The sequence below is a fragment of the Mustela nigripes genome, chromosome 8, assembly GCF_022355385.1.
Source record: "Mustela nigripes isolate SB6536 chromosome 8, MUSNIG.SB6536, whole genome shotgun sequence".
NCBI classification, from domain to species: domain Eukaryota; kingdom Metazoa; phylum Chordata; class Mammalia; order Carnivora; family Mustelidae; genus Mustela; species Mustela nigripes.
The window spans coordinates 34,853,158-34,873,492 of NC_081564.1; the positions used below are offsets into that span (position 1 = coordinate 34,853,158).

The 20,335-nt window shown below is 38.2% G+C and overlaps 1 protein-coding gene across 13 annotated transcripts in view; it reads right to left on the reverse strand.

Moving 5' to 3' along the window:
- PTPRM (protein tyrosine phosphatase receptor type M) overlaps positions 1 to 20,335 on the reverse strand; it is a 777,671-nt gene that overhangs the window by 280,831 nt on the left and 476,505 nt on the right. For all 13 annotated transcript variants that reach the window (XM_059409214.1, XM_059409213.1, XM_059409212.1 and 10 more), the window contains exons 8-10: positions 19,333 to 19,641; positions 12,312 to 12,421; positions 1,843 to 2,044 (exon numbers count right to left, since the gene is read on the reverse strand). In XM_059409214.1, coding sequence (XP_059265197.1) covers positions 1,843 to 2,044; positions 12,312 to 12,421; positions 19,333 to 19,641 — 621 coding nt within the window. The remainder of the gene's footprint in view (positions 1 to 1,842; positions 2,045 to 12,311; positions 12,422 to 19,332; positions 19,642 to 20,335) is intronic.

Consider the following 20,335-nt stretch of genomic DNA (forward strand, 5'->3'; position numbering starts at 1 on the left):
ACAGAATTACATTTTGTATAGAGAATAGTTCTTTCTCTGAGGTCCATGAAAGTAGAAAATTGGGGCCCATAAACTGTAATTTTCTTTGAACTATAAAAATCAAATAGTTATTCTTGATGAGTCTGTGCAGGCTAACAAAAATGTCAACTGTCTTTGTTTTTGGATAGAACTATAGGAACTTGGGAGGTTAACAGCAGTCAGAGTCATATCAAATAGAATTTTTGTATAACAAGAAATGATAAAAATGAATTCTTTTTTTCTAAAAGAACATCTTTAAGATAATACTCTTTGAAATATAGTTTCCATAGGGGGAAACTACCAAAACAAAGAAGGCTTAGAGATACACATACTGGCACACATTTCCTCTTCAGTCTCCATCATAAGTTAAAGCACCAGATTCTATCACCTTAATTACATCTAGGTTATCAGTGCACTTGATCAAGATCAGAGAGGGCGTGCATAGAAATTACGACTAGAAGCCAGATTTTCTGATTCCAAGTCTAGTGGTCTCCAGAGATGTAGGACTAAATGGCATTTTCCTAACCTCACAAGGGCATCTTCCTCTTCTTCCAACTCTCCATATTGTTATTACCCAATGTTTGTTATGAAATATCAAGTGTATGTTGAACTTCAAGTTGAGTTTGTGTTCATAAACAAAATCTTATATGATGAAAAATTTCCCCTCAAGTTTCCCCTTAAAAACAAAATTCCAAACCTCCCTCCCTCAAAACCTAATTGAGTGCTTATAGTACTTTTTTTTTTAGATTTTATTTATATGAGAGAGAGAACACACAAGCAGAGAGAAGGGCAGAGGGAGAGGGAGAAGTGACTCCCCACTGAGCAGAAAACCCCTGCCCTGATATGGGGCTTGATCCCAGGACCTCAGGATCATGAGTTGAGCTGAAAGCAAACACATAACCCAATGAGCCACCCACACACCCCTATAGTACTCTTGTTGTAAGCCTGCCTCTGATTCTAAGCAAAACTTCCCAAAAACTAGAAATGAGGGACAATAGATAAAGATAAAAAATAGACAATAGATAAAAAAAAAATAAAGCTAAACATTACTTAGCTAGAGTTATTCCCCTCACCAGCTTCTTGCTCATCTTCCCCTAGCCTAAACAGGCAAGGTCAAAACTCAAATACTTCACCACTCATACCCAAAGGGGGTTAAATGGAAAAAGGAAATGTCCATGGAATTGTGTTCATTGCTATTATATATCCCACAGCAGATGGCAACTCCATTTCCTCTAGTCTGAAGCACAAACACATTTTCTGCACAGTTGCACATGCCCAGAACTACTTCTCAAATTATGTCTTTGGTTGGATGGCATAACTGAGTCTCTACCATCAAAAAGCTGGGGGATATAAGTGTCTGGGACCACCCCTCTGTCATTGCAGAGGATGTGCAACTATGAACGGTAAAGGTCCCTATGAAGGCTGATCCTTCTGGAAGCAGACTCCATATAATGCGGTCTTTCCCCCGAGCACAAAATCAGTCATGGCTCACCATAGAGATCTTTCCAATGGTGCTGCTCTGGTAACTTGTACTGTGAAGGGGACAGGAGCACGCAGACCAGAACCCTCACTCTATGTTCAGGTCCTCTAGTGCAAAATGACACAACGCGGCTACTTGCCAATGCAGAAGGATCTTAAGCTTCCAAATTATAAGTACTTGCAGTATTTTATTCCATCCCATGAGTCTGATTTGCACATATGCCCAAGTGCTCATCTGAATACAATGGGTCAGTCGGGGTGAGCTTTGTATCCTTGACAATGGGGATGAAAAGGTACAAAAACCGCCACCGCTGATGAAAGACATAAGTCACAAAGGTATAATACCTGATATTTTGGTGGTGAACTGATTTGTGGCTGGAGGTCCAAACCCCTTAGCTGTGCTGGCTCGGATGGTGAAGGAGTACGTGGTCCCCGGATACAGTCCAAAGAACAGAAAATGGGTTTCATTCCCCAGTTTTGAAACTCTTCCACTTTGATTGGATAAATCTATTTCGGGGTCAAAGGAACTGACTGCTTTGTAGGTGATCTGCAGGAGAATAAGAAAGCGATAACATGTCTGGAGCAGGTGCACCGGGATCACATCTTTATCCAATAAACCCCTGTGATGTATGCACTGTCAGATGCTTCATGATAAGCTCCTCTACTAACTTAGACGCTTCAAATCCTGGATCCAGTGAAGGGGCTCAGGAACTCAGCCAAAACTGCTTTGAGTTATTACTTTTATAGACAGAGGAACTGAAAGCCAGTAGATTAGAACATAAAGGATGAGTTCAGGTTTAAGCTAATACCTTGAAGTTGTTTGCTTTCAAAATGTCACTTTGGAAAAACTACATTACAGTTGGCTTAAAACAACATCACAAAATGTACAACTAGTTTAAACAGATAAGGACCATACAAGGGTAAGGCCTCATCTCTCATCCAGGGGCCAGCTTGATTCTGCACTGAATAGGAGTATTGTCTCCTGGGAACAAGGGTGCCATTAAATGTTTTCATCAGGGTGGGCCAAGATATCTGGTCTCACAATAAATCCCAGACACACATCAGGAGCTCCTGATGGTATGACAGTGGTGCTCATGAACAGTGGTATTTACTACTTTTTCTTCAGAGCCATGCTATCTGACTGGACTTCTTGTCATGATAGAAATGTTCTACTCTGCACTCTCATAGTAGCCACCAGCCACAAGTGGTGACAGACCCCTTGCAATGTGGCTCGTGAGACTGAGGCCCTGAGCATTTTATTTAATTTTCATTTACTAAAATTTATATGTAAATCACCGTGCGGGAGTAGGAGCTGCCATTCTAGAGAACCTTCTAGGGCAACATTCCTATGTTGCCCTAGAAGGTTCTTATATGTTTGCCACTTAACAGGTGTTTAAAGCACATTGGATGTGTCTGGAATGTGTGAAAATAAATATATCATAGGTATCTTTAAATTTGCCCTTTCAAATGATTTTTTAAAGAATTTTACTGTAAGTAGTTCATCAACTATTCACGAACGCGCATTTTAGTGGTGATTACGAACTTCTACTGGTTGTAATGACATAATTTTTAAATGTGCCATATCAAAAGTTTTAAATTGCAAAACCGAGCACTTTTCTTGCTTTTAAATAGGTAAACTTACTTATAATTTATGTGCATGAACACTAACACTGTTATTATACGGAGTGATAATTGACATTCTTTATTCTTATATTTATACCATGTCATTATAATTAGGGGGACCTCTCTGCGAGATTATTTAGATTGAATCATCTAAGCTTTGGCAAGAAAATGTTTGCTGTATATATTAATCACTACAGTACACACCACTCTCAGAGTTAGGCGGCATATCTGCTGTTAACCCTCCAGCCTATTTCCCTCACAAGGTTACTCTGAGTCAAGAAACAAGACAGCGTCTCCCACCTGCTGCTCTGGGAGGAACTTCAGCATCGGCACCACTGTGTGCTTCACTGTCTACTTAGTCCTCATACTGACACTTCTAGAGAAAAGGGTCATTCAGAGAGGGTAGGTCTAAGCTGTGATGGCATTTTTGCTCCCCAAAGTTTATTTATTAATTCATTCATTCGCCCATTCTAAACACATTCATTGCCTGCCTCTGGTGACCCAAGCTCGGTTCTCTGAGCTGGGATCTCACATGGTGGGGGAGACATGAGACCTGTCCTGGAAGAGGTAACAGGCTGATGGCGAAGTAGAGACACAATTCAACACCTATGATACAGTCTTCATAAATGGGGAGTACAGCCCACCAGGGCTAGGTACAGCTCCCTGTTCATCTCACTGCCTTACTAAAATCTTTAATGGGACACACTTGTATGGGAGACAAAATCCGAACTCCCTATCTTGGGGTTTAAGACCTGCAACATATCTCTGAATACTTGACACAAGGCCATTACATCACCTTCTGCTCTGGTCAGGGGATAGGATTTTCTGTACCACAAACACTGGGCTTTTCTGACATTCTTTGGCTCATCGTCATTCACCTGCTTGGAAGGTGATTGAACCATCTATGACCTGCCTTCTCTCCCTGCTCAGAGTCAGTCATTCCACTGGAATATCGATGGGGTGGACACTGACACCACAAGCACTGTGGTCAGTGGGTGGACACAGGCCCTGCCCGCAGGTAGCTCCGCATCTGGACTACAGTGGGTGGAGCTGGGAGAGATGCAGGAAATAAATTAAGAATTTGAAAATACTAAAATTAAGTAGATGAAATAAACACGGTGCTAAGACAAAGAATATTGTAGGGAGAGAGGACTACATGGTCAGCCACTGGAAATGACTGTGGAAGGGGCCACTGAGGGGCGGACAGTTAATATGAGGAGACTGGGGGGCACTTGGGTGGCTCCACTGGTTAAACGACTGCCTTTGGCTCACGTCATGATCCTGGAGTCCTGGGATCGAGTCCTGCATCAGGCGCCCGCTTAGCGGGGAGTCTACTTCCCCCTCTCCTCTCTGTTCCTACTCTCTCTCATTATCTCTGTCTCATTCTCTCCAATAAATAAATAAAATCTTTTAAAAAAATCTGAGGAGAATTTTGTGAGAGAGCCTACCATGCCAAGAGTTTGGGAAAAAACAGCAAGAACCGAGGCTGTGAAGCAGGAGTTTTCTGCACACAGTTAGTGGACAGAAAGAAGGCCTGTGTGACTGTGACCCAGCAAGCGAGGTGAGTGTGGTCCTTTGACCAGGATCCAAGTGGGCATGGGCCATACCACGCAGTGCTCTGTACCCTAAGATAAGAAGCATGGATGCATCCAATGGGGAGCCTTGGAACATCTTAAAGCATGAACACCAAAGGATCTAATTTCCCTTATGAAAAGACCACATTAGCTGCCAGGGGGAGAAGTTGTTTGTTGGATGGAGGCAGTTAGGGGAGGAAGGGAGGCCACCAGGAACCACCACAGAGACCACGGGGGAACCTTCAGCACCTCTGATAGTGCCATGGTTGGGAATAAGGTGAGCATGGCCAAGAAGGCAGTAAATGAAAAGAATTGGCATATTTGAGAGTCAAAATGGACAGAAGTCAGTGATCAACTGAAGCCGTGGGGAGGGGTGTTGGAGGAATGCAGGATAGTTTCCATATTTGGGGCTTAAGCAAAAGAAAGCCCCGCTTGTTGAAAGAGATGGAATGGAAGAGGGGAAACGAACTGCTGGCTTGTGGACATAGTGTGCACGGTATCAGGCTGGGATTGGAGAGGTCTGGCCCAGAAATAGAGATGTGCAGGTGATCAACATTGCAATGTTATGGTTTAGGAAATGGGTGAGGTCGCTGGGGAAAGGATTTGAGAGAGAACACTGACATTTAATATAATCAGTGGTGGAGGAGGAGAAACCAACAAATGAACCAGAAAAGCCAACCGAGAGAGCTGTCATGGAAATCAAAAGGAAGGAAAAACTAAAAGGAAAGGAAAGGAAAGGAAAAAAGTGTCTGAAGAAGGAAATGCTTTCAAAGATGCTGAGAGTTGAGGCAAGACTGGAACAGTGTGTCCACCTGCCATGTCTGAAGCCAGAGTTCCCATTTCCTTCTCTGCAAAGCTTCTAGGACGAGGCCTAACCATCACTGGCTCAGCTGAATGCCTGGTGTTGTGGCTGTGTTCGTGCAGCTCACCTGGCGAGACATCATGGTGGACATCATGGTGTGCTGTGAACGCTCTCGCGTGGTCTGAAATCATGGCTTAAATATGCCAAAGGAAGTGGAACTATTCACCTAAATGCATCTTCCTTTCTGAGGAGGTACTGATGTCTTACTCTTCTTTCTGACCCCATAGCAATCTGTACATATTTTGCAATGAGTATACATTTTCCTCAAAAAGCTCCCAGGGAGAAGAGGTGTGCGCATGCGCTCACACGTGCTCTTACTAGGGCAAGTAGGCCGTCAGGGCAACCGCTCTGACCATAGAGCAGAAAGCAAATGCTGGAGCAAGGGACCTGTTGCTCCACGGGGCGCACAGCTTGGTATTCACCTATCGCCATGGTCATGCAGGATAAGCTGAACGGGGGCTCCGTCACAGGACTTTTGCTCACAGCCCTTTGAGAATTTGCTAAGATTAATAGATCCTCTTTCCCCGACCCCTAAAAATGTACATACACACTAATGCACGCACTCATAACAATTATGGACCCTCTCCCTCACTATTTTTAAAAGATTTCGTTTATTTATTTGAGAGAGAGTGTGTGTGTGAGAGTGAGTGGCGGGGGAAGGGGTAGAAGGAGAGGGAGGGAGAGAATCTCAAGCAGACTCCATGCTGAGCACGAAGCCCGATGTGGGGCTCGATCTCACAACCCTGAGATCATGACCTGAGTCAAACCAAGAGTGGGATGCTCAGCTGACTGAGCCACGCAGGTGCCCCTCATCTCCCTCTCTTTGAACAAATCCCTAACAACCAAGTATGTTGTATATGTACAGACACAATACGTCAGAAAGGTCATCAATCCCTCTCAAAGCCACCCAGAGCCCACTGACCCCTTTCAAAACCATTCCAGAATACCAGGAATAAAAAAACGCGCTCCACAGGAACAGGAGCAATCCATTCTAGAATCCATGGTCTGTGGGATCTGCATATTATCTGAGCAGTTGTTCTAAAGGACACAGAGAAATGCCTCCATGCTCAGACCCAAATGTACCAGGTCCTTTTGGCATTTATTTTTTCATTTGCTCATTAAGAGCCTATGAAGTGCCAGCAGGAAACTCCCAGAAGGAAAGTTTGGGACTGCTTCCATGCTTGCACTGGATCGCTGGCTGAGGGCCAAGGCAGTTTTGATGCAGTCTGTGTGAAGAACACTGACGGGGTGCCTGGATGGCTCAGTCCTTAAGTGTCTGCCTTCAGCTCAGGTCATGATCCCAGAGTCCTGGGATCTAGTCCCGCATCGGGCTTCCTGCTCAATGTGGAGTCTGCTTCTTCCTTTCCCTCTTCCCCTTCTCTCCCCCTCACTTGGGATCTCTTTCTCTCTCTCCCAAATAAATAAAATCTTGAAAAAGAAAAAAAAAAACCAAACAAACAAAACCAAAAATGCTGATGTTCCACATTGGGCATATGTAGTTTTATGGGATGTCCCAAGTCAAAAGCAAACTGACATGCAAACAACATAGGTGGGGATTACACTTAGGTGAGATGGGGATCAACTGTTGCTTATATTGGATGATTTCTGGTTCATAAATAGATGCCTGAAATTTTCTCAAATTACCTTCACTTCCTCTACTTATAGTTTCAAGTTCTGAACCAAAAGATTCATAAAGAACCAAAATAGAATAACATGCAATCTTTGGCCAGAAAGGGATTAAAAATCTTTTAGGGAGTGTGAGTTGATTGGAATTTCAGCTAGTGTTAAATACAGTCCTTTAACAAAGAGCCAAAGAATCAGAGGAAGGAATAATGAAATCTGATTTCTGGGGAGGAAGAACCTAGGATACTTCAGAGAATGTATTTAAATAATATTTAGATAAAAAGCTGAAAGAGAGGCAGAAGAGACAGGAAAGGAGAGCATCAGGAGGAAAGAAGGAAATAAGCCAAAACAGGTGGTGTGATAGTTTAGAAGGTTTTCAGAGAAAAGAATATTCCATATATGTAGCTCTAAGTTCCAGGAGAAAAATATTGGGAGATGCAGTAATGAATGAGTCGGAATTAGATCATGGCAGGCCTTGAATACTGAAATGAAACTTCTTGACATGGCCCTTAAATTCTACTCCTTTCTACACTCTTCCCTATCTCAGTCAGTAGTGCTTAGTTGAGCCCAGTTATCCAGGCCCAGGACCTTCAGGTGTCTTTAACTACTGAATGTCCCCATCTGTTGACAAATCCAGAATATTCTACTTTGCTATGTACCCAAAACACTGCATTTTATGCTCCTCACACTTTAAAGTGGTTTGCCTTTGGTACTTATTTCATTCTATCATTAGTTGTTGTCAGTACTGTTACTTCTAGAAGAGAAGGGACAGTACCTTTTATACTTCTGTCTTCTCCCCGTACCTTTTACACTCTCTCCCTCCCTCCATATAAATTTAAATTCCAGTTAGTGAACATACAGTTTAATATGAGTTTCAGGTGTACAATAGAGTGATTCAACACTTCCATACATCACCCAGTGCTCATGATGACAAGTGCCCTCCTTAATTCCCATCAGCTATTTAACCCATCCCCTACCCAACTCCCTTCTGGTAACCATCAATTTGCTCTTTATAGTTAAGAGTCTCTTTCTTGGTTTTCCTCTTTCTCTCTTTTATATATATACATATAATATTTACATTATATATATCTTACATTAAATATATATCTATATAATATTTACATTATATATAATATAGTAAATGCATTACATATTATATTTATTTTTAAAATATTTATGTATATCATATATATAGGGAAAATATATATGTACATATATAAAAGTATATATGTACATATATAAGACATATATAAATATATGTACATATATATAAAATATATATGTACATATATATTTTCCCCTTTTGTTCCCAAAGCTTGTCAATGGGAACATGGCCAGGAATCTGGAGTTTACTTACTAGGCAATCAAGAGCCATATAGAGTTAGTGAGGTACAATGAAAATATTTGGACATATGTATATACCCCTTTGTATTGGAGAGTATTACTGGCTGATAAACTTCTATGCAATGCTTGATATCCAATTTGCCTATGTAAGAGATACAACATGTATGTTTCCATCAACAGTCTATGCACACGTGCATTTGCCCACATCACTGTTTAACACATATTATACAGACCTAAACTTTTTGTAGCACTTGCTTTATTTCCTTTCTGAATCATTAGTAAGGTAGGATAGGTATCTTTTTTTTTTTTAAAGATTTTATTTATTTATTCAACAGAGAGACATCATAAGTAGGCAGAGAGACAGCCGGGGGCCGGGCGGCGGGGAAGCAGGCTCCCCGCTGAGCAGAGAGCTAGATGCGGGACTCGGTCCTAGGACCCTGAGATCAAGACCTGAGCCAAAGGCAGCGGCTTAACCCACTGAGCCACCCAGGCACCCAGGATAGGTATCTTTTCACTTAAATGCTACTTGGATCTTTTTCCTATGAGCTGCCTCCTCTTATTCTTTGTCCAGTTTTTCTAATGGAATGCTTTGTCCATTTCTTAGCAATTTGTATCAAGTCAGTTTAATGTGCCCAACAGCCCATGCACTGTTATAAATAAGGAAAATAATTTCCTCAAGTCTTCTGTCTGTATTTAGACCTTTACTAGTGCTATCTTTTGTTGTTCAGAAGTTTAAATTCTTATGAAGGTAAATCTGTCAATCTTTTAAAATATAACTTCCAGGTCTTATGTCAAGCTTAGTAAGATACATTACAGAAATATCTTCTTTATTTTTCTTATAGTGTTCTGGTAGTTTAACTTTTGTGTTTAGAATGTCAGTCCTTTTGGTATTTTTTTTTTAATGATGTGAGGTAGTTTATTATATGGTGTAGTATTCTTGTAAAAAATGCTGGGTTTGCTAGCATTTATTAAATTTTATCGATCTCTATTCATAAATAGAGATTGCTTGCCCTATAACTTCTACCTTGTAAAATTTTGGAAGGTCATATACCCAGTTGTTAACTCTGAAAAGTGAAATTGGGAAGCAATGATATTATGTTGAATACTTTTGTACTTAAAATATTCTTTCAGAGAGCAATATTACATTTCTAATTTAAAAAAATTAAAATTTTGATCACTGTCGAGGAAAGCTGTATTTATCAGTCTAGGTTTTAGGCAGATGACTCTGATAAAAATATAGGGCTAATCAAAAAATGAAACAAGATGGGACCAGGGAGGGAGACAAACCATGAGACTCTTAATCTTACAAAACAAACTGAGGGTTGCTGGGGGGTCAGGGAGAGGGTATGTGCTATGGTGAGTGCTATGAACTGTGTAAGACTGATGATTCACAGACCTGTACCCCTGAAGCAGATAATACATTATATGTTAATAATTTTTTTTTTTAAAGGACTGATCAAGAGGTAAAGGACCAAAAGAGCTAGATTCAGAACAAAGGTGGGGAAAACAGAAAGGAAAGGCTCGTTCATGAAGGCTGAAAATGGTTGTCAGGGAAATGAGAAGGAGAGGCAAAGACTAGGACCAGAAGAATGCTTTAATGTTGCCAACTGCCATGACTCCTGGCAGAAAACGATGATGTGAACATTTCCCAGTCATTGATGGTGTGGTATATTTGCCTAATAGATAAAGAGAACCTGAAAATAATCTGAACCCATAGCATATTCGTGTACAACATCTACAGTATTCAACCTGTTTTCTCTTCTCTTCTGCAAAAATGAGCCAACTGTGCTTCCTATTTTAATGAAACACCTGTATCATTTGTTACTAAGTTTTTCTTCAACTATGATAATTTACCTCACTTTCCAGTTTTTACCTATAGTCAAATGTGCTTCTATGACAGAATACACTGTCCCTAAGGTTCCTGCCTTTTTTGAGGGGACAACTGTTCTCTATTTCCTTAGCATGATGTCCGTAGCCAGAGACGATGGTTCTCCGGAGGGGACCAAGTCTGGCTCTACATCAGTCTTTGGCTCCAGGAGGAAGCTGGGCCTATCACTGACTATCGCTCACGCTGGGCATGGCATACAGTGCATCTGAGCTGAAGAAGAGCTCCTTCCTGAGACCCTATCTAAGACCTATTTCGTGAACAGAAAGGGGTTTAAGAGAGAGAAAGATTTGGTGGCGAGAAAACTTGTATTTCATCACTGAAGCCTGATGCACACATTTGACATTTTCCCTTTGGTACCTAGAAAAGTAAACCAACCTGCTCCACTTACCTAGATCTGATTTTTAAAACACTGATTTAAGGCACATTCAGGTATCCCCAATTATAACAGCATTTAGGTCAGTGTTCAACTGGGAGACCCTGGCTGCTGAATTCAGAGAGATTAACGGATTCCTCTTTTGAATTATTATTCCTATTGTTTCTGTGCTAAAGTTACTTGCTACACAAAGAAGTATGTTCAGTGGTATCAAGAAGAATGAATCTGGCTATCATTTTCTGTCTGTCTAGATATCTACATGTGGCTTTTAGGACAGATGGACTTATTTCTTGACACTTAACACTGGTTCAAAGGTTGTTATCTTTTCTAGGAAAATATCTGTTATTCTTAGGTAGGAATCTCCAAAACTGAGCCCAGAAAATGGTCTTGGGCCCAACAATATCAATTAAAAATCTGATCACTGAGAAAAAAATATGAACTTGTTTGATGGTAACACTTAGTTCTTTCAAAGCTGAGCCACAGATTTTTATAACACTGAATTCATTTACAATGAAGCTGCCCAAGGAACAGCGTCAATAACTTAACATGAAAATCAACTTTTTCTTTTCTCTTATGTTGTTTAGCTTTCAATTAAAAACATTATTTTTTGCATCTCAATACCAATTTTCTAAAGGTGTAAGGAAACATAAATGTAAGGCTAGTTGGGTCAGGGAGGGGGTTTACCAGCGATTACTGTCTGACAGCTAATCTACTCAGTCTTTTGTCAGTAGTTCTGAAAGGTATTCAAGCAGAGGTTCCATAAGAGGAATTGCCGCGATTTTTAGAGACCTAACAACATATAATTTTGTTAAATTTGCATTCAAATAAATGCTTGCTTAAAAAAAATGTACCTGCTTGTTTCTATGACAATAGGCACAGTGAAATGATGCTCATACAGACGTGATGATGACTGTCACTCCCTGTTACTGCTGTTATTTTTTTCCTGGAACAATTCATCAAATTCTTCTCTGCTCTCTATCATTCAATCATTTGATATGCCTCAGTAGACAAAACTATGTCAAGGAAGTCTAAAGGATGTTTTGCTAATACCAAGAAACCAAAAGACATTATTCTATTGTTACCCCTGAGAAATGTCTATTGACTTTGCTAATTGGATAATCAGTGTTCTTCTATAATTCAGGAGTAAAATATTTTATAGCTAACAAGAATAAGACTATGTGGTTGCCTCCTAATCAATGTACACTTCAAAATACTTACTGCTTTTAATATGGGTGATTTTTTAAAATACCGTGTTGTGTCTTTACATATAATAACATATAGTCTAGAAACATCCAAATCATTATAAGCATACTTCCTGAAACGACACATAACTGAAAAACCAGGTTTTTTTTTGTTTTTTGTTTTTGTTTTTTGTTTTTTTGCTTCTATGCAAGAAGCATTGTAGCTATCAAAGGCGTTAAACTTCTTAAAAGACATGATGCCATTATGCATTTTTAAATACTAGACAGTTTAGCTATCATAGACATTATAATGAAAAATTAAATTACTAATGAATGTATATACTACCTCGTATAAAGTGATGACACCATATGTTTGAATTGGTTCTCGCCATTGAAGAAATATCTTCTCTTCAAAAGTACTTCCTTGGATGGATTCAGTAGGAACAGCTCCTGGCACTAGAAGGGGGTGAGAAATCAATAAATGTTTGAAAGACTCCCCCAAATTAGATTTTCCTAGACATATTAGGTTTTTCACTCTCAACTGAGATATAAGATTTAATAGTCCATAGATACACTTAGTTTTCTTTTAAAACCATTTTGGCCACACTGTCCTTATGAAGAAAATAGTCTCATCACATTTTTTTTAAAGTCTGAATCAACTAGATGAAGCTCAGTAATCACCTTTTAAATGAACTTTTACATTCTTCAGAAATAAAGATATAGAGCAATAAGATTCCCACACGTTGCTCATGAGAGCAGAAATGGGTACAGCCACTTTGAAAAATAATTTGGTAGTATTTAGTAAAGTTAAAGAGGCATGTATCATATGCCCCAATAATCCTACCTCCAGGTAGATTTCCTAGTAATATTCTTGCATGTATGTACCAAGAGACATATAGTAAGATGTCAACATAGCTTTTTTTTTTTTAATATTTTATTTATTTGACAGACAGGGATCATAAGTAGGCAGAGAGGCTCGCAGAGAGGGAGATCGGGAAGCAGGTTCTCTGCTGAGCAGAGATCCTGATGTGGGGCTCGATCCCAGGACTCTGAGATCATGACCTGAGCTGAAGGCAGAGGCTTAACCCACTGAGCCACCCAGGTGCACCGACATAGAATTTTTTAAACAAAAATAATAATTTGGGGACAAACTGAGTGGTTTAATAAATTGTTATAGTCACACAATATAACACAAAAAATGAGTATAAATGACAGCTATATACATTATCATAGATGAATTTTATATTTATAATTTTATATTTTCATATATTTTACAGTTACAATATCAAGTGACAAAATTATGTGAAAGGAAAATGGATATGAACTATTGTACTGACATTTAATATATCTGTTAAAAATGCACACAAAATAGATATTCTAAAAAGATGTGATAGAGATGAGATAATATGTAATAATAAATATTTAAACAAATTTTATTAATTAACGATACAAAAGACTTTGGGAATTTTTATGCCGGTTTTAAAACCTGAAATATGCAACACCTTTTGACTAGTTTTCAGATAAATATAATTGACATAAGGAAAGGTGGAAATTTACCTGCCAATCTTCTATAAAATAACACTTAATATTATTTTAAAAATATTGTTTATCTCATTTTCATTTAAATTCAGTTTTTGCATTGCATCATATCGTACAAAATTTAGTATATTAGTGTGTCTATTCTATTTAAAAACTAGTATATCTGTCATACTTATACATATATTTGAAGGTACATTATCAAATTTTTTGGTGACTCTATGGGTAACCATAAAGTAGTAAGAGAGGACTCACACTTCTCAAAACTTTCTGCAAAGCTACAGTATCAAGACTGTGTGGAACTGACATAAAGATAAACATACAAATTAGTGGAGCAGAACTGAGAGTACAACCTACATTTGCAGTCAATTGATTTTCATTAAGGGCCCAGGAAAATTTAAAGGGAAGATAATACAAATGGTGCTGGGACAACTGGATATTCATATGTGAAAAAATGAAGTTGGGGGGCACCTGGGTGGCTCAGTGGGTTAAGCCGCTGCCTTCGGCTCAGGTCATGATCTCAGGGTCCTGGGATTGAGTCCCGCATCGGGCTCTCTGCTCGGCGGGGAGCCTGCTTCCCTCTCTCTCTCTCTCTGGCTGCCTCTCCGTCTACTTGTGATTTCTCTCTGTCAAATTAATAAATAAAATCTTTAAAAAAAAATAAAAAAAAATGAAGTTGGATTCTTACCTCACACCATATACAAAGATTGTATCAAAATTGATTAAGAGCTCAATGTAAGAGCTAAAACTACAAAATTCTTAGTATAAAACATATATTCATGTGAATATTCATGACCTGGGATTAGGCAATAGTTTCTTGGACAGGACACCAAGAGCAAAAGCAACAAAAAAAATATACAGATAATGTACGTCATCAAAATGAAAAGCTTTGTGCTTCAAAGGGCACTATCAAGAAAGTGAAAAGACAACACAGAATGGGAGAAAAGTTTAACAAATCATGTATCTCACAAGAGGCTTATATCTTAAATACATAAATTACTAAAAACCAATAAGAAAACAAATGATCCAATTAAAAACAGGCAAAGGGTCTGTATAAACAGTTCTCCAAAAAAGATATACCAATGGCCTATAAACACATGGAAAGATGCTCAACATCACCACCTAGCAGGAAAATGCCAATCAAAACCACAACAAGATAGCCCTTCACACCACTGAAATGGACATAGTCCGAAGGCAGATAAAATAAGTATTGGTGAGATGTGGAAAAATTGAAATCTGCATACACTGATGGAGGGAATATAAAAATCCTACATTTTCAAAGGAGGATTTCAAGGGATCTCCTTTGAAAATAGTCTAGCAGCTCTTCAAATAGATGCAGATTGTGAATTTCACTCCTAGGTACATACCTAAGAGAACTAAAAACATATACTACTCAAAAAATTCTACACAAATATAAAATTATACATGAATATTAATAACATTTTCATAATAGCCCCAAAGTATAAACAACCCAAACGTTCATCAACTCATGAATGGGTAAATACATCTCAATAAAGTTATAAAAGGGGGTTGAAGAAGTTTTAGATTATGGGAGGCTATGAATGGTCCTTTAAGGGTGGGTAAGAGCTCCACAGATTGGAAAGAGTGCCTACAATTGCAAAAGGACACTCACAGGTAGTCCACATTTTTTTAGATGAGGGGATACAGAGGTAGATGTAGGATTTTATAGTTATTTTAAATAGAGCTCAGTATAGCTTGGCAGAAAAAAAAATACTGATTCAGGATTGCAGGCATGGGTTCTCATTTAAGACTTCTCAGTAACTAAACTATTTAGTTTGGCCAATTCACTGAACCTCTTGGGTCTCAGGTTCCTCATGTTTAAAATGAAGAAGTTGGACTAAGTTCATCTTTACTATCCAAACTCTAAATAACATACAAATATTCTCTCTTGTGATACCTTTAACATTAGTAAAAAGACAATTTTTTTCCACACATTTTTCATGAGGTAAATAATATTCAATAGAAATAGTATACCACTGTAAAACTCACAAGGTTCAATGAATTGTAGCCTTTTATAATAGTAGATACATAAAGTGACCTCATCATTCTTTTCTCTTCAAACTCGGTATTGACAATTATTCTATTTTTGTCTTTCTTTCTCTTTCTCTTTTTGAAGTCTTTGTTGTTGTTGTTAGGAAATATAATTTGAAATAAAAGGTTTTCTAATTAACTGGATGACAGTGTGCAATAAAAATAATGGGTTTTTATTTGGAAATTATGCATGCCCCAACTTCTGGGAATAACAAGACAATTTAAACAAACAAAAAGATAAGTTATTCTGATCTCAAGTTTTGACAGAACTTAACAGAACTCCTAGCTCATGTCCTTTCTCAATCTGAAACCCAAAAGGGGTAAGGGGATCCATCCATGTGGGTTCATGAATAAGACATATCTGCTCATCTCTAGAAATGACTATATCTTCCCCTGTTGTTGATTAAAACATTACTGTTGATTTAAACATGAATGAGACGATTATCAACAAACTTTATTGTTTTATCTAAGGACTAACAGAATACTTTTGAGTGTTTTGATACCTACTCAGTATGATGCCTAATGTTACAGAGGAATAGAAGGATTTTCTCTTTAGTTTATAGGTAAGAGACAAAAGATTGTATGTAACAGAGAGAGAGAGATCAAGGAAAGGTCATAAGGAATTGCTTTGAATCATTATAGCAATAATAATGACCACTTATTAAAGTGTCCCTCCCACCCCTGTCACCTACAAAGAATTCTCTATGTAAATTGCCTCTAACTCTAATATGGTTGAGAACTGTTACTATTTTCACTTCTCAAGTGAGGAAATTAAAGCCCAGAGATTTAAAAATTCTTATCAGGTGCAAAGGAGGTCAGAAGGATGAGAGTGCTACAGGCTATAAGCATTGGAGGCAGCTCTTTGAAAAACCTAAAGGCTGATGAGCCCTTTGGAGGGCAGCAAAGGAGATGGAAGTGAGAGGCAGCCAGGTGGAGGGCAGGAGGCCCAGGAGAGCAGATCTTGAGGAAGAGCCTGGAATGGAAGAAGCGTGAGCTATGGCTTGATTGTCACTGATGTCTGGGTGACATCTTTGCAGAATGAGTTGCACTGGAGGAAAAGCCACTAGTTCTAGAGAAGGAGTCAGGAATAGAGAAAACCTTGAAAGTCAAGATTTATATTAAGTCCTTGAGAGCTCCGTGGAGAGAGTGACACGATGCAAATGTATTTTATTTTATTGTTAAATTTTGTTTAAATTCAAGTATAACTAACTGAGAGCGTTATATTAGTTTTAGGGGAACAATGCAATGATTCAACAATTCTATATACATTTCTCAGTGCTCATCAGGGTAAGTGTACTTTTAATCCCATTTATTTGTTTCACCCATCCCCCCCACCCACCTCCCCTCTGGGGACCATCAGTTTGTTCTCTTTATTTAAGAGACTGTTTTATGGTTTGCCCCTTTTTTCCTTTGTTCATTTGATTTTTTTAAATTCTACATATAGATGATATCATTTGATGTTTGTTTTTCTCTAACTTGTTTCACCCTCTATGTCCCTTATGTCCATGTGGCAAGTTTTCATTCTATTTTACAACTGAATAATATCCCATATATCATCCATCTATATGTGGAAACTTGAGTTGCTTCCACATCTTATTATAAATAATGCTGCAATAAAAATAGGGGTGCATGTCTTTGAATAGTGTTTTCATTTTTGGGGGGGCAAATACCCAGTCGTGAAATTACTGGATCATATGGTATTTCTATTTTTAAGTTTTTCTAGGAACCTCCATACTATTTTTCACAGGGACTGCACCAATTTACATTCCCACCAACAGTGCATGAGGGTTCCTTTTTCTCTATACCCTTGCCAACACTTGTAATTTCTTGTGTTTTTTATTTTAGCCATTCTTAGTTTTAATTTGCATTTCTCTGATGATTAGTGATGTTGAGCATCTTTTCATGTGTCTGTTGGCCACCTGTATATCTTCTTTGGAAAAATGTCTTTCAGGTTTTCTGCCCATTTAGTTGGATTACTTGTTTTCTTGGTACTGAGTTGTATAAATTCTTTAAGTTGCATAAGTTATTTATATATTTTGAATATTAACCCTTTATCAGATATATCATTTATAAATACCTCCTTCCATTCAGTAGGTTGACTTTTTGGGTTTTTTGACTGTTTCTTTTGTTGAGCAGAAGCTTTTTATTTTGATGTATTCCCAAAAGTTTAATTATGCTTTTATTTCCCTTGCTAGAGGAGACTTACCTAGAAAAATGCTGCTGACATCGAAGAGAGAGGACTCGAGTAAATAAAATCATAAATGAAGGAGAAGAAACAACAACCAACACCACAGACATGCAATTGTATTTTAAAAATTAGTTTTTGTGGGTGTGTAGGCAACATTAGAATGGGGTAAAACTGGAACCACCAAGGAAGGCTAGAAATTTCAGCATGAAACAATGAGGATCTGCATATAGTAGTGGAAAAGGAGAGAAAAGCACACTCTAATATTTTAGGAGTAGAAATAGCAGGAGTTAGGACCAAAGTAAGCACAGAAATGCGGGGGTAAGAGGGTAGGGAAGAGTCAGAGGTGACCCACTGACAACGTTGGTACTTTCTTTTCACTTTTCAGAGAGATAAGGAAGAACTGAAAGAAACAGACAGGGCTTCTAGCCTCAGCCTGATGGGGTGACCTGTAGCAAACTCATATTCCTTACAAAAATAATGGCAGTAAGACAACTATTTGAGAACAACCAGCACAGGTAGGTTGTGGGGCTATAGAAAATAGAAGAGGAATTTGTAGGGTCAGCTCCTCATTTATCCTGGCTGTTCCCACATTTTCCTTCCACAGCAATATGCTGGGTGTTATATAGGTAATAACACTCAAAAATATTTCATTATTTCTTTAAATGGTACAATAGAGTATTGTTGTAAACATTTAATGTATGTTATATTCAATAATTAAGGATCATGGCATAATCAGCTGCATAAAAAAAAAAAACAAACGTGTAACATCTCTTTTTCCCAGGAATAAGTAAGTACATTCATTTGATGGGTTTCTCAAGTTCTTTGTCACTTCCTCTGATGCCTGGCAAATAAATTGTAGGTCAAATATATGGTACACTACCGCCGCACTTTATGTGCCAAATCTAAATGTTATTGTACATGGGAGTCCCCTGTACAATCAATGTAAAACTCATATATCCTTGTTATGAGATTTAATGTATAATTTTACTATTTTAAATTATTTCAGAGGTTTATGGCAATTGTGTATTTGCTTTTTTTGATGAGTTGCTGGTGACATGCATTGTCGATTTGTTAAATCCTTGTTTATTGAGGTAATATCCAATTACAATATTGTTCCTATGGGAAAGTATGATCTATTACACGGCCACCAACCAAATGAGGTAATTTCTCAGCACTGTGCTGAAAAGCAAGGGCAGCCTCTATTTTCAGCTGAATTTTTATATGAACAATGAAGTATGTTTCAGAATACCATTTCAATATATTTAAATAAGCATTTCATATAAATAATACCCCAGCAGCAACTCTTAAGTCCAACATGATTATAAAACTTGAATGAAGAACTATTTACAGCAATATAGCATAATTATATATAGAAAGGTAACTATATGACTCATAAGGAATTAAACCTCTACATCTTTCTTCCGTTACCTTTTCAAAGCCATGCTTATGTTCCCAGAAGCACATTTATATTATTCAACCGAGTAACTAGTTCCTTCATTTTCCTTTTAGAGACCTCAATTTAAAAGAAATAAAAGCTGCTTTTCTGAAGGCATGTGTATTTCATACAAACATATCATTGAAAAGTACTCACAATCTTCATCCGTCTGTACTATGAGTTCTTGACTTTCCTTCCGTCCCTCAGGATTCATGAGGATGAGTTTCACACTGACATTGGTATACGGTGAAAGGTTAGTGATTGTGTGTTGAGGGTGTGAATTATCTGTGTCCCAGCTTACTTCTTCTCGCACTTGCTCCTGTCCTCCGACTTGGTAACAGTAGTGCACTGTGAGATTATAACTATGGCAGCGAGTGACATTATATCCAAATGGCTCCCAGCGGATAGTGATTTGTCGAGATTTGACTTCTACCACTTCCAGTTTTCTTGGGCCACGCATGGGATCTAATATAGAAAAGAAAAGGAGAACAAGAAAACATAAGAGAAACGAATTATAAGAGTTCCGGTGAAGCCCAAATGTCAGAGAGTCCTCCTTATTCCCAGTATCTGGTCTTCTCTTCTTCCATGATTAATGAAATCCCTAAAGCTTAGCTGGGCATAGCACCACCCAGAATTAAGACTAGAATTTTTAGTGTCTTCTGCAGTGAGATATGGCCATATGCCTACATTGTGGTGAATGGCATACAAGATGAGATAAAGAACAAGTTTCTGGGAGGTATCTATAAGAAGAAAGGCTCACCATCTTTTTTTCCCATCTTCCTACCCATTAGGTAGATTGAAGATATGATGTTTTTTGCTCATGCCACCATGATGGACCAGGAAGCACTTAAACATTAACCATTCAAAGTAATGATGAGGAAGGATCCAGAGTTCCTGATAACTGCTGAATTACTGTAATATCCTGGAACTGTCTACTTCCAAAACTTTCATTAGAGAGAAATACAGTGCTTTTATTTAAGGCTCTTTTCCTCTGAGGCTCTGATACATGAAACCAATCTTAACGCTCATTGATAAATATATGTTATCTTTTAAAATTAATTTATAATTATGTAATTGGAAAACATAAGAGAAAATATTGAGAATTCAGCATGAAACCTAACCAAAGAGACACAGAATCTATACTCAGAAAACTATAAAG